The following is a 15,120-nucleotide window of genomic DNA, read 5'->3' as shown; positions in this document are numbered from 1 at the left end:
TTATCAGAAATAAAAAGAATTTCTTTTAAAAGTTTTTCTTTGATTCATCAAATTCACAATTCCCAAATGAAAATTCCACTTTTATTCCAATATTAATTACAAAGTGCATCACACTGGCACCTCTACAATATCTGACAATAACAGTGAACCAGTGTGAATATTTTTCATTTCGAGGAAGATCATATTACAAAGGGAAAAAGCCAAGGAATAACATTTACATAGACTTGCCACTATTTACAAAAAAACAGAAAGAAAACTAGGTTCATTCATTCATAGTATTAAATATGCAGTAAAGCATAAAAACATTATGAAAATATGGACTTTAAGCTACATTAAAAAATAGGAACAGTTTTCTTGCTGTTCTCACGCAGCGACACAATTTCCACTTATGATGAAGTTTATCATGAACTCCCTTAGCCTGATTTTCATACAAATGAGAGTAAAAATTTAAATACGCAATACAATCTCATTCCGTATGCACATTTTATAAGAAAAGGTATGAAAGACTTTTTTCCATTTAGGATATTCAATCTGAAAACTCACAAATCAGTGAACTGGCATACTGTGATATTTTCTACAGTTTTTTTATATATTAAACCAATCTATATTCAAAATCAATTTAACTACGCAAGTTTTACTGGAGTTTGTGTACAATAAAAACTTTACACAGTACAAACTAAAGGCTCATTTACATGGGTCAAGTAATTTATACATAGTAAGTAATCAACTAAATTTAAATTCAAGTGACCTCTCACCTATAACATCGGTGCAAGGAAAAAAAAGATGCATAAGTGAGAGAGGCATACAAGTGGATAACATCATTTATGATATCTTTGATCACGAGTGCAGAAAATCCTGTAACTGAAAGAAATGTATAACTGAGAGATCACTGTACTTTAAGATTTTCCCAATATAGGTAACACAAGTACAGTAGTACCTCTCTAATCTGGACTTCTCAGGACCTAGGTGATTCCAAATTATAAAAAACAAGTTCAGTTTCTTTCACAAGTTTCCACATTTAAAGTAATAGTACAGTATAGAATACAGTTATAGCAAAAACCTTGTTGTGACAAACTTTCTAATCACCAAGTTTACATAGAAACAATGCATTGCGAATTCTGATATTACGAGATGAAAAATCTATTATAACAAATCAAAAAACAAGTTTCTGAAAACTAACAAAAGAATACAGAACATTCCAAAAAATTATCCTGTAAAATTGGTTTCAGAGAATCAACTTGCTGAACTATCGGAGAAGGGTTGTTCTTCCATGCAGTTGTGTGGGTGCGGGAAGAAATTTTTACAAATACAATGAGTGAAAAAGTAAATCTCTGGTGTTAGAAATGTTTTACATTTCTTGTTTCAAAATGAGTCGCCCCAAAAGGAAACAGTTTTCGATTAAAGAAAAACATGCAATTTTTCTGAAAGTTGATGCTAGAGTAAATAAAAACAATGTGGCATTAAAATATGTATGCATATCTTCATCTATTCTTTCAACATTTTTGAAAAATCGGAATTGCAAATTCAAACAGCAGTTATAGGATCCCAATAAGGAAAAAGATCAGACTATATATATCAAATTTTCAAATTGTGGATGCATTTGTCTTGTTGAAATGTCTTCTTGATTCATTTGAAGGTGAGACCATGCCCACATGCACATAGTGGCTATGTTATAGAAAAAATAGACCACACACCCACTCCGCCCATATTGCTATACTGCAATTTACTGCCATTAACGAGTTTGGTTAGAAATAAAAGTGCCTGAATATCTGTGGTCGTCTCAAGTTTGTTAGGGGAAAATATCTTCCCCCGGTTCAAACCAGAGACCTGAAGGAAACCTTCACAGTGGTAGATGAGCATCTTTCCACCACGCCACGAGCTTGAAAAAAATAGACTGAATTTTATTCTACTTATCAACTTAATCATGGACTTGCAATTTGATAACTTAGCACAATTTACTCACTCGGGAGTCGCTTAAAATTAAGTTAAAATTTAATTTACTACTGAACCTGTGTAAAAGGGCACTAAGCACAATGCATTTATACTTGTTCAAGTGTGCCACAAAATAAAAAGGTTATAAAACACTGCTATACAATGTTCTTATAGATCAAACATAGGAAACCAAATTTTCAGTCCCCTGGAGTTTGTTAGATTTAATGTATATTTCTTACCTCTTCCATGATGTTTCCCAGAAGGCGTAAACTACAGATGAGCTCTTCATACTCTGGGATGTGAAGAGTTAATTACATACTTGATTATTTCAATGATAAATCTGATCACTGACCAAAATAATCATTCTGGAATCATATACCTACCTGAACATTGCTTGTGTCCAACATGTTTGTTTGCAAATTGAAAAAAAAATTGTCTACCATAGTGAGATATCGGCTCATTAAACTAAATTGAAGTAAATAAAAAAATGTTATATACTAAAAAAGTTTCTCAGTGAATCATGGAAATTAGAATAATTTTCAATTAGCATTCATAAGAATACATGATACGAGTATTTCCATTTCACAAGTCAAAAATATTGAATTTTAAGCATAAAAATCAATCCTTGGTTACATATTCTGTTTTTAATGAAATGGCAGTGCACGTAACAAAAAGATCAATTCTGAAACACAAAATTTCACTAACCTACATTTAAAAAAAAAAAAAATCTGCTTGGCAGTGTGCATTAGAGAGAGGAAATAATAAAACAAAAGCAGCTAGTATATATATAAATGTAGATATCAATCAAAATAGAAACGCAAAATCACCAATCTGCTATTGCAGTCAATCAATAAACAAAATTGAATATACAATTAAAAACAGTCCAATCACTGATATGAATATAATAAATATTGAGGGAAAAGAGAGAAATTATACAAAATGAATGGTAATTGTAGAGAGAAAACTCTTGGCCTGCAAGAGAGAAAGGGAACTTTTTTTATACAATAAAATAACAAAACAAATTGAAAAACAAAAAATACAAGTAATAAAGATATTCAGAACACCACATAGACTCCTTACTCATCATTCATGACGTTACTTTTGAAGTAAATTTAGCAAAGTTAAAAATCAAAAGCTCCAGTTTGGAATACAGTTGACCCCACTTATAAAAGACATTCTGGAATCAAAAATCTCTCTCATGGAAATTTTTATATGTATTTTTTAAATAAAAATGTTAAGCGTAATTTCTGAAACTTTTCCCGGATAGTTAAAATGAAAAAGTTCTGATCACTTAGCAATGATCTGTCTCGAACCATAAAAAGATGACCATAGAAATACAAGTAATACAAATACACGCAATAAAAAATAGAAAATTTCAAACTGAAATGTCAATAACATACAGAATTTTTTAGCCCTCTCAGCAGCAATTGCAGGATATCAAATTTCCTTAAAATCCATTTATTTTGGCAATTACAAACGAGTTCAAATACTGCATTTTTCCCCTACTCAAGCATGTTTTTCGTCCCCCCTACCTGTCAATCAACAGCCAGTAGGCGGAGTCAACTATTGTTCAAGTTTTGATAGAGATAGTGTTCGAAATATAACTCTTCTCCACCCCCCCCCCTCCTTTAAAAAAGATGTGCCATGTCACAAAGGATCTGGTTGTTTCCACTATGCTAGTCATAATGTGGATCAGTGAAATTTATAAAACTGCTCAAAGGGTGGCCTTGGACAGAAAATGGAAAAGATCTAATTTTCACAATGCCAACCAAGTTGTACCAGAAATGCCTTCATATTTGAAACTGCATTTACAGATGGTACCATTATTATACAAAAAAATAAAAAATTGTGAATAGACCAAGTTTCACTCTATATTAAAGGAGTGACATGGCAATTGTGTTTCTTGTATAATTGAATATTATATACCAGAATTGTTTATATTTGTTTAAGTGGGGTCACCTGTGTTTGGAAATTGCATGCCACATGCTGTCGATAAACACAGACAAAATTTCTTGAAATGACAAATGTTTGAAGCATATTATTGGTATGTAATTCCTTACCTCACCCACATGTTATCTGATGGCAATTAGTCTGCACATAAATATTTCTTTTTACTAGAAAGGAAATTATGTAAAGCATGTTATCTATGAACAGATATTTATAATTAGCATAAATATAAATGCAACACATATGATGGTGGCTCAAAATTTTCTGGAAATTGCTTCAAAAACTTGTGATCAAGAATCCTTGATTTGAATCTTTTATGTCAATTCATCTTAACCCAGAGAAATTGATCATTGAGAATATTATGTTTCTTATACTGAAAATCACCTATAAAACTATACAGTTGACAAACTTAGTCAGCACAAAGATTGTTGAAACATTTGGATTAGAACATCATGACAAAAAAAAAATCCTTTTTTATGATAGTGTTTGAAGTGATTATTTTCAAAAATAAAACTCGCATTACAGTGATAAAAGTCCTCCAAACCCAATCACAGCCTCCTGCTGGATAGCAAGTGACTGCTGTTGAGTGGAAAGGTTCGGTAACTGGTGACCCACTATAGTTGCCTAATGAGCAAAAAAGGAACAGCAGCTGCAAACCAACATCTCCGAAAAACTCTTGACAAATATCAAGATCATTCAATAGAATTTTTACCGAATCATGAAGTGTGGGACAAAAATATTCCATAACTTCTCAATTGCCAAATAACATTTAAAAACTCAGATATTAATCAAAATCTAAATTCCTTTATTTATTTTAACTGACTATAGTATAGACATATATATCTCCCAACATTCGCTATACATATGCAATAAGTGTCACAATTGTAGAACACAATGTATGTTAAAAAACATTATGTATATTTTATATCATTTTAAATCAGCCACCTGAGCTTTATTGCATATTCAGTTATCCATGCATGATATAGCATCAACACTGCAATAATATGCATAAAATGTAAATATTCAGAATAATTTTGTGCTTTGTGAAAGTTCTATATAATTGATGTAGCGCATACATTTTTGTGAGTATTTTTGATTAAAACGTTTTTTCATATAATGATCCTATCATAATTTCATCATATCAATTTTATTAACATATGTATATATAATTCTTAGTCACTTTCACTTACAACGATTAGATAGTAAAAATTCAAAAATGATTTGAAACTCAATGAAGATCAAAAACAAAGTTTACATTACTGAGCATTGCAACAAAATCGTAACATCATAAGTAAAATACAACAGAAAAAATTTAAACAAAGCTAACTTAGCCAATGTGATGCTAATGATTAACAAAAAAAATCTGTTGTTTTGAAATGGAAGCACAATAATCTAATAACAAATAAATGCATGAATGGAGAGGGGAGAAGTGTGAAAGAAGAAACAATGGCCTATTAAAACGACTAGAAAATAATTTTGTCATTTTTTTGAAGATGTTTGAACAACTCTACAAGTTTTAAAGAGCTCTGCACAGCAGTTTTGTCCTTGGTAGCATACAAAACACACGTTCGACCATTATACATATATGTGTATATATTTATATGTACAAACTGCACAAATATTGTACACAAAATTCTGGCAAGAAAACATCTGAATGAATAGAACATGCATCATTAAACTTCTAAGGATATTGAATGTTCATTTTTTTTCTCCCTTTTTATTATCAAGAATGCATGGCTGATAACATGCAACCCTGACAATTGGAAAAAAATAAAAGAATATTGTGTACAAAATCTTTAAGCAGGATCATAGGAAATTATTTGCTGTCTGCATAATTGATATTAAAACAAATGTACACAAATATATCCATTGTTTCAGACAATTATTTCCAATCAACTGAAACCAAACAAGTAAAATGCAAACAAAAAAAATGCAACATGTTTTGCTTGAATGACACAGGACACAAGAAACAAACCGTATATAAACCATCTTAAATTCTAGTGATTGTTTCATGTAACACTGCTGCAATTTATCTTCTATTGTTCTCCACCCTTATGGCTGAAATAGTAATTTCAGAAATTATTTGGAAGTGCAAAAGTAAATTACCAAAAATTGAAAATTCTTAATGTACAGAATTTTTTATTACATTTTTATTAATTTACACTCACCTACTCTACACATCGTCCCCCTCATGCCAGAAGCATGAATGTGCAAATTTTCAAATCTTGGAAAATGGCATTTGAATGTTTACTCTACCCATGTTACTCTATGAGAGTCATTTCCCTAAAATGTTTTATAACATGCATTTCAATAGGAATTAAACATTCATGTTTCTGGCATAAAGGGGACAATATATACATCAATCAAATTTACATAGTAAAGTAAAAATGTTTTAGCCAATAACATGTCTTTAGGTACATCACACTGCCTTTTGTACATTAATGAAAACCTTTATTGCTTACAGTTGATATTGCCTTGGTTAAGCTATAAAATGTAGGTGCTTTCAACTGAAATGATGCTTCGACTGATTAGGACTATAGAGGGGATTGGTAACTAAATTAAACTGGTAAGCAAATTTTTAACTTTTTTTTTACCAAAGACTGACTTTTGATAATTGAACCTAGTTATAGCTGGCTTGCAACAAACCTCCGGATATAACAAAATTTTTGGTTTGTTTCAATAAAATGAAAAGATGGTATCTCTTATTAGATTGGATACAGCAAACCAAATTTTTTGTGATGAAATTCATAACAGGGTTTGGTTGTGTCAACAAAAATTACTTTACGTTTTGCTTTTTGTAGGATTATAATCAATCACTTGAGAACAAAATGCAAATATGGTTGCAATTTATGTCTTCAAAAATGTTTATTGTAATGATTCCCAAAAAAAAATTACAAAAAGGGTCCAGAAATGGCCAAGAATAAGGGTCATGATCAATGGATTGCTGACCCCTGGGTTACAGTGCAATGGTTTCTCTCATTTAAGGATAGTCAATATGGGAAAGGGGGGAACACTACATCATAATTAGAATTTTATGCCAGGTCCCAGTCTGATGAGGCTGAAGGGAGACACCAAATCTCAAAAAAAAACTTTAAAGCACCCCATCCTTCACATAGCCATTACAATAAAAAAAAGTACAAAGGTTATCTCCATAGCAAACAAGGAAACTGGTTTGACTATTTTTGATATGTTCAAAGCTAAAAAATGTAAATTTCTATAACAAATATATTTTATTTCGGTATAGACATTTTTACAAACTGTTCATGGCCTTATGCCACATAACATTTGTTTCAATTATGAGTTGATAAAGGAAGGTGAGGGGATAAACTATCTTCCGCGAGAGGACAGAGTGCGAGTTGGAATATGCCCTCAGCACTGTAAGGTTATGTTTTGTGAGGTGTGCAGTGAAATAAAGATGTTTTGTTGAGTTTCTGTGGTTATCTTGTGAAATAGTAGGAGATTCCATCAAAAAAATAATGCCTAGAAATCTTCCACATTTGCACCCAAAGGGGGGTCCGACAAGCTTCTGAGTCAGGGGCCCATTCCATTTTGGGGGATCTGGATGAATCTCATTCTGCCACTCAAAGCGGGGGATGACCGACAAACTTCCAAGTCAGAGGCCCCATGTTTACAGGTTTCATTCTGGGGGCCCTGGATGAATCTCATTCTTTTCTGTTGTTTAACATTGTAGAATTTGCAACAGCGGAAGCCCAAGATAAATTCAGTCTGGGTCCCCCACTAAAAATCTGAGTATTGGGTCCCCGCTATTGAATGGGGGCCATAGATGTTATTCATTGTAAAATTAATAAAAATTATAAAATTTTTGTGGCCCCTTACCGGGGAGACGTCTGACAAGCCTCCAGGTCGGGGCCCCATCGAAATGTTGACAGGTTTCATTTTGGGTGTCCCTTGATGAATCCCATTGATTTTTGTTGTTTAACATTGTAAAATTTGCAACACATCGGTAGCCAGAGATAAATCCAGTCTGGGCCCCACTAAAATATAGCGAAATGGAGTCTGGGGACCCCCATGGGCAAGTTTTCTGGGGGTACTTGATGAATCACATTTGTTTTTTTGCTGTTTTATTATTGTAAAATTTTCTTTCACATGTCTCTTTCCATAGTACGTTGATCGTTGATGAAGTGGAACGAAATAAACAAGATATGTTGTGGGGGGGGGGGGCGCGCGGTTGGCCGCCAAAGGTGGCAGGGGAGCAGACCCCATAGTAAATATATATATATATTTGTATGTATATATACCATTTTTAGTGTATTTTCAAAAGCCCCAGACTCCCGTCAAATGAGGGCCCTGAATTTGTCAACACGTTGATGGATTACCGGGGCTTCTCAAACTGTGCATGCCAACCTTTGTCAGGGGTGCAGCTCCGCAGTGGTTCTGACAAAGGTATTTCAAAGAAATGCTTTGCTTACAACTGCTCTTCACATAGGTGTACGCAGAATTTTCTCGGGGGGTGGGGGGGGGGTCAGATTTTTTTTTCCCTTTCTGGGGGGGGGGGTTACGTTTTTTCTACAAAATATATCTACATATATCTAACATATATATCTATAATCTTGGCTTAAGAGGTGGGGGGGTAGAACCCCAAATTCCCCCTTTCAGTACGGCAATGGTCTTCATAAGGGAAAGGGTCGGAGCGGGTGGAAAATGTTTGCGATTGAGAACCCCTGGGTTTTATTAAAACGGATAAACACTGTGATGATTGCTCATCGCTTACTAACATTGTCGAAACAAGGTTTCTGTTTTTTTCTCTTTTATTTTATTGTACTGAATATCTGTTATTTCCGTGGATTTGAATTGGAATGCTGTATGTTATGAAAGAGGCACAAGATTTTTTTTTTTTTCTGATACATATGAACATCTCACACACAATACATATCTCTATTTCTTACAAAATCGAAACCAGTTTATTGCAGCATCTGTGTGTTCATTGAAATTGGTTATGCACAGAACATGCCGGGTATAAGCAGTGGCGTCTTAAGGCATGGGCCCACCAGGGAACGGCCCGGGGGATCTCAAGATAAAAAAGGCTTCACAAAAGTGAGATGTGGTTGAGATTTTCGAGAATTTGCCTGATAGGGCCTCAGAAAAATCATTTGGTCCATGATGCTCTTAAGACAGCCCTGCATATAGGAGGAATCTATAATTTTGGGATGGCATAAATAATGGATACACACTGATAATTTGTGATTAACGACCATGTATACATTTATCGCTAATAACAATCATTTTCATAATGACACACTGGCCGTAAGAAAATTACGGTTTCATCATCGAGGTATATGGATAACTTCTCGCTTCATCTCATTAATGGTGATATTTTCTTTACAAGTATCAAAATTAACTTCTGCGGATTATAGGCATGTATTTTTATTCAGTGTCTAACTAATTCTGTTGTCTCTCTATCTTGATTGAAGTATAATTATTTAAATCTTTATACGTATTATGCAATAATATTCGAAACAACGGTTTGATACAAGAAGTCATTAAAAACATATATCAGGGCTTGTAGTCTTTTGAAGATTAATACGTTTATTGCAGTGCTTCTCAACCTTTTTTGACCCACCTTTCCGGTATGTAATTTCTATGGCGGAGCCCCAGAGACGCCTATTTTTTTATTTATTCATCAAAGTTCGACTTCCTTTTTTTTCTTCAAAAATTTACTGGGTTTTTTTTATTTATTTTTCCTTGAGTGGCCGCGGAGCCCCTGGGAGTTCACACAGAGCCCTAAGGGTTCTGCGGAACACTGGTTGAGAACCGATGATTTATTGGAATCCTCCAAAATTTCCAAAATTGCCAAACCGATTGATTTGGCATGAACAGGCTGGTAGGGTTACTAGTTGGTGAGATGTCATGTTTCCCGCTCAAAGGCTTTTTTTCTTTACCCTTCAGAACACCTGCGGTCATTTTCACTTTCCTTCGCCTCGTCAGTATGTGAGGGAACATCGATGTTCATCCCGATCTATTTTATCTTTTGAAATCGTACTCTTTGTTTGACTCCCAATATGTGTTCATCCTTATGAAATATTGTTTAATAGGAATCAATGTTACATAAACATAGTATTATCAATTATTTCTTTTAATTCCTGAATTATTTTATTTCTTTTTGAATTTTTATTAAATATTGTTCTTTCATTAGTTCTGACTTGTCATTAGCTCTATATTTTCATTCATTATGGAGTTATTTTTAATTTTGGAATTCAGTATGGGATTCTTTAATTTCAGAATTTTCATTGATACACTGAATTTTCATTAATTGTGAGATTATTTAAAAATTCTGAATTTTGATTAATGTTTATCCATCCAGAATTTTCATTAATTTTTAGAGAAAAAATCTTTATATTTTTTGATAGCCTACAACATAATTTTCATTATATTTCTGAATTCGGCTTTAATTCCGAATATTCATTAATTATATTTCATCTATCAATGGAAGAATTAGCTTTCATTAAATATTAATTTCACTAATTCTGGTTCTTCATTAATCTAGTTATTTTTCATTAAATATGAGATTTAGCCGTTTTGGAATTATTTATTAATTTTAAATTGTGATCAATCATTTGCTTTGACTTTTCACAAGTTCCAAGTTTTCATTCATTATGGGTTATTTTCCATTAATTTTGGAATTTTCATTCATTCTAATTTATAACAATTATTAATTATATAATATATATTAATCTTTATTTAATTTTATTCTGTTATTCATTCTAAATTTTGAATTTTCATGAATTTTGAAATTTCATCTGAATTTTCATTGGTTTTTATAACTGCATTTTTCATTAATTTTTAAATCCTAAATTTGCATTAATTTTTATCAGTCTTCAATTTTTATTAATTTATGTAAATCCATCTTTAGTTTTCTTTTTAGGTTCTGCCCACCCCCCCCGGAATAATTTACCAAAAAACCTGAATTTTCAATAGCTTTTAATTATTCACTAATTTTGAATTGTCATCAATCCTGATTTTTTATTATTTCTTTTCTTTGTGTTCACATTTTTACATACGATATATTAATATATATTTTTCAGCATTCCCATACTTTAAATTTTAACTAATTTTGTAGTCTTCATTTTAATGCCAACTTTAATGCCCAATATATAATATCCAGGCTCTGGGAGCTTCCCAAATGCCAAGGTTCTGGGCCCCATGAAATTGTTTTTTTCAGGGCCGTCATTTAAACTTTTTCCAGGGGGGGGAAAGAGCATGTACTAAAAGTATGATATATATATATATATTTCTATATATATAGAAATATATACCATATTTGTAGTGTATTTTCAAAAGCCGGGGGGGGGGGGGCAATGGACACCCCCCCTCTAAATGACAGGCCCGGTTTCTTTCCGGAAACGCTTGTCCACTCGCATCCAGTATCCACACAACTGTGTTCCAATATGCACATCTCCATGCCACACGTGGGGTTTGACTCATCACTCTTAGGTCCTGCCCACTCGCGAACTCCGCAAGCGACTCAATTTCTGCTTAGACCTTAGAAGTGCTTAGATCATTCATATACAGCACATATGAATCAATAAAATTCAATGCTTTCGAATAGTTTTAAAATCTTTCTCAGGTCTGCATCCATTTTGTTACTTTTGAGTAGTCACCAGGCCAATCATTTAAAATGCTTAGATAAGATCAATTTCTATTTGGCGCAACTGGGTACATAAATAAAATTGATTTACGCATGGTCAAATGAAATACCAAATGTTCTTCCCCTCTGGTGTTAGATCAGAACTGGACAAATCTCCAAAAATTTACAGGGCCCGTCAGACATGTGACTTACAATAATGAATGCCAGAATCAATATTCTACATGCCCAAAAAATATTACTAAATATATTTACTAGATTTACTTTCACCGGGGGGGGGGGGGGGGAGAGAACCCTTCTCCAACTACAATAAAAACCTCAATTTATTTTTAAATGTATAAAAACTTCATTTTTAATCACTTTAAAGTTCATTTGAGTACAACACCCTACAGGATCCTAAGGGTTCAAGTCACATAACCCCCCCCCTCCCGCTTGTTTCTCTACCCAGGGGGTGGATGAATTTCCCCCCTCTATTCTTGCTTTATTTAACCAATAAATTTTTTTTCAATAAACGGGGGAATGAGGGGCAATAGGAAGATCACCCACCCACCCCCATATCCCTCTTTGTGAGATCGCCTAAACCATACTTTCCCAACCTTTTTTGTCCCATCGCCCCCTTCTTCAGAATTTGTTTTTCTCCCAGCGCCTTCCCCAACACAATCTAACCCATAAAATCCTATGATATACCCGTAGTTTCTACTGTCCCCGGAACATTCCATCGCCCACATTGGGAATCACTGGCCTATAAACCCTCAGTAATTCATAAATATTCAATATAATCCATCCCTGCATATGCCCTTGTGGGTCGTATATACAGACATCTGGCACCCCTAGGCTCCCCCACAATGTTTTCGTCATATCTGAGTTCCGTTGGCACCTACGATGAAACTTTTCAAAACAAGCTCTGCGGGGGCATTCACACACGCTGAAAATGTGTCCTGTGGCTACAAAACTATTGGCTATTTTAAACCATGTGCATGATGGTTGTGTTGTGTATCAAGTGCTGCAATGCCCATAGCAATAATGGGCTCAAAACAGCAAAAGAACCTAGAGCATCGTTGAGCGGCGAGAGGTGTGAGTGACAAACAGTTTGTATCATTGGTTTAACAAGATCGGCGGTTTGCAGGCAGCCACGACGAGCATTGCCAGATAGTGATGTGCATCAGAAGAAAACGCTGTCTAAATAGAATGTGCATGAATATGCAAATTTCTTTACTGATTGCATTACAGAACACAGACAAAACATATTGGCAAAGGTAAAATAAAAAATTTGAGAAAACTTTGCTCATAGTAGAAGAGAGCAACAGACCTACAAACAGTACAAATTGTAATTCAATCATATCACGTCGCTCACTTCACTTCTGAAATATAGATGGCAGCACTGAAAATCAAACAACACCACAATACTACATACACTCCAAAAAAAGACTTACACAGTTACACTTCCAGCACAACTCACTAGGTAGTAAATCGCCCATAGATGGTGATAGACTTGAGTTGTGCTCGATTTGAAAGAAAAAGTAAAGAAACCATCGTGAGGGCACACATATACTGCAAGGCCTATTTCCCAATTCTAACAGTCAATGACCCATACACTCGCGCAGTGAAGCACAGTAGAGGCTGACAGGGCTCCAGCTTGGGGGCCCCAAGATAATTCTTCATTATTTTTTCACACAATAGTGAGCCCCACTATACAAGGGATTGTGATAAAACTGGCCTGTGCGCGCTGAGAATCTCAACTTAGAGGCCCTGCTGCAGGATGTGGGGGGCATTGGACCAACCAAGTCCACTGCTTCAGGGGAATATTGTAGATATTAAAAAACTAAAACACATAAAAAGTTATTTTTGTTCATCCAGCTAAATAGCTTTTTCCCCCACCCATAATAATGATACCCATCCTTTTCCCCAATATACACATTGACAGATAATGGCGTCCTTGTTTTTTGTTTACCCATTCCCTCGCCCCAGCAAAACAAAAGGTGCCGGAAAAATAATGTAATTTTAAAAAAAACTTCAGACGTAAAAAATCTGTGACCATTGTCCAAATTTTATAAGACTTTTCCGTGACCTTTTTTTCATTCCGTGATAGACATCAGAACATGTACCAATGAAACAAAATTTTAAAAAAATTACCCTAGAATTCAAAGAACTTTGTGAAATTAATTTTTATAAATAAATTATTCTAATCTTATATTTTCAAAAATGTTAAGTTTTTTTTAATTATTTTTTGACACCAGAATCATTTACAAAATTAAAGTTAAACATAGTCTTTAGAAGACCAATAAGTTAAACATTAACTTTAAAGAATGTTATGTCAAGAAATGAATTTCAAGTCAGCTAACAATGTTCTGTGGTTTATTTACCTTCTATAATTTCTTGTTTAATTCTATTAACTTCTCTTTTCATTTCACTGATAATTTCCTGCTTCACTCTCTCGAGATCGGCAAGATCGATTCCTTGGCTTCTATTCTCTCCATCTGCATCAGAATGTGATCTAAATACAAAGTTCAAACTTTAAACATGATAGAGAATTATATTAAGACTGAAAAAATACAGGAGATACATTGTTGAATTAATCAAAAGAATTATGATAACAGTGAAATCTCTATATAACAGTTTGCACAGGACTGAAGGAACTTATTGTTATGAGGGATTTATCATAATAGATGGAATGTAATTAATGGTATAGGAAATTTCCCAGATTGAAGAACAATATCTTGACATACAAGATTGTTTTTTTAGGCTCTATCATTATATGGAAGTTTCACTGAATATTTGTAAATTAGCAATATTGTCAGAGCTATCACTGCAGTCTCAACACAATAAATTTATCTACTGGAAATAATATTTCCAATTATTTGAGAAGAGTTCCTGATCACAATGTGATAACCTACAATCCATGATCATTAGGAAATTCACAGACCTGTGAGAAGACTGAGGCGACTCTGAACCAGCGTTTTTACTAGGACTTGAACTACTTCCAATTGAATTGCCTCCCTTGCCACTGTCATTACTACCGATACTTTCTCTGTCCTGTTAGAAGAAATTCTCATTAAAGGAAATTAAAAACAAAAATTCAGATCGAAATGCATCATGGTGTTCTCTTTTAAAACCAAACATTTACTGTGAAAAAAAAAATTTTTTTTGATGACTTTACTAAAGAAACTTTTGGTAACTTTTTATCACAATTTGAAATAAATAACAAAACTCACTTGATTTTCAGCTTGAGCTCGTCTATAACCATGAGGAAAAAATAGATCCAATTAGTTGTAAAACTCTAACATGTAATTATACAACGGAAAAGCATGTTAAAGAAAATGTAAACTCAAACTTTGGTTCCCAGTACGTTTCAAGGCTGAACATACTATGCATATTCACATGCTTACTACACAGTGTCTACAATTTGAAGCATATACAGTAGAACCTTGATTAACAGGGAAACAGGTTTCGGAGTGGCCTCGTTTATATAGAACCTTGATAATTATCCAGGTTCTTGATATGCATTACAATATTTATCAAATTTTCAGGAATCACAATTAATTGTAATGATCCCTAATCATTACAATTAGCGTAATTAATGATTCACTATTAATTTTAATTAATACCGGTGAGTGACTTTTCTCTTTGTGTTCTGCGTG

At 33.6% G+C, this 15,120-nt stretch overlaps 1 protein-coding gene across 2 annotated transcripts in view; it reads right to left on the bottom strand.

Moving 5' to 3' along the window:
- Window positions 1-59: 59 nt before the first annotated feature.
- Window positions 60-15,120, bottom strand: part of LOC149083335 (protein enabled-like) — a 30,464-nt gene continuing 15,403 nt past the window's right edge. The window contains exons 8-11 of one of the 2 annotated variants that reach the window (XM_089236568.1): window positions 14,695-14,716; window positions 14,406-14,515; window positions 13,846-13,976; window positions 60-5,937 (exon numbers count right to left, since the gene is read on the bottom strand). In XM_089236568.1, the coding sequence (XP_089092694.1) occupies window positions 5,909-5,937; window positions 13,846-13,976; window positions 14,406-14,515; window positions 14,695-14,716 (292 nt within the window). In that variant the 3' untranslated portion in view covers window positions 60-5,908. The remainder of the gene's footprint in view (window positions 5,938-13,845; window positions 13,977-14,405; window positions 14,516-14,694; window positions 14,717-15,120) is intronic. The other variant, XM_089236569.1, reaches the window with a different exon arrangement.

The sequence above is a fragment of the Pholcus phalangioides genome, unplaced genomic scaffold (assembly GCF_987345545.1).
Source record: "Pholcus phalangioides strain wild (caught in Gottingen) unplaced genomic scaffold, Ppha-v1.0 ptg000009l_1, whole genome shotgun sequence".
Taxonomy (NCBI): Eukaryota; Metazoa; Arthropoda; class Arachnida; order Araneae; family Pholcidae; genus Pholcus; species Pholcus phalangioides.
This window is presented reverse-complemented; position numbering and strand designations above follow the sequence as displayed.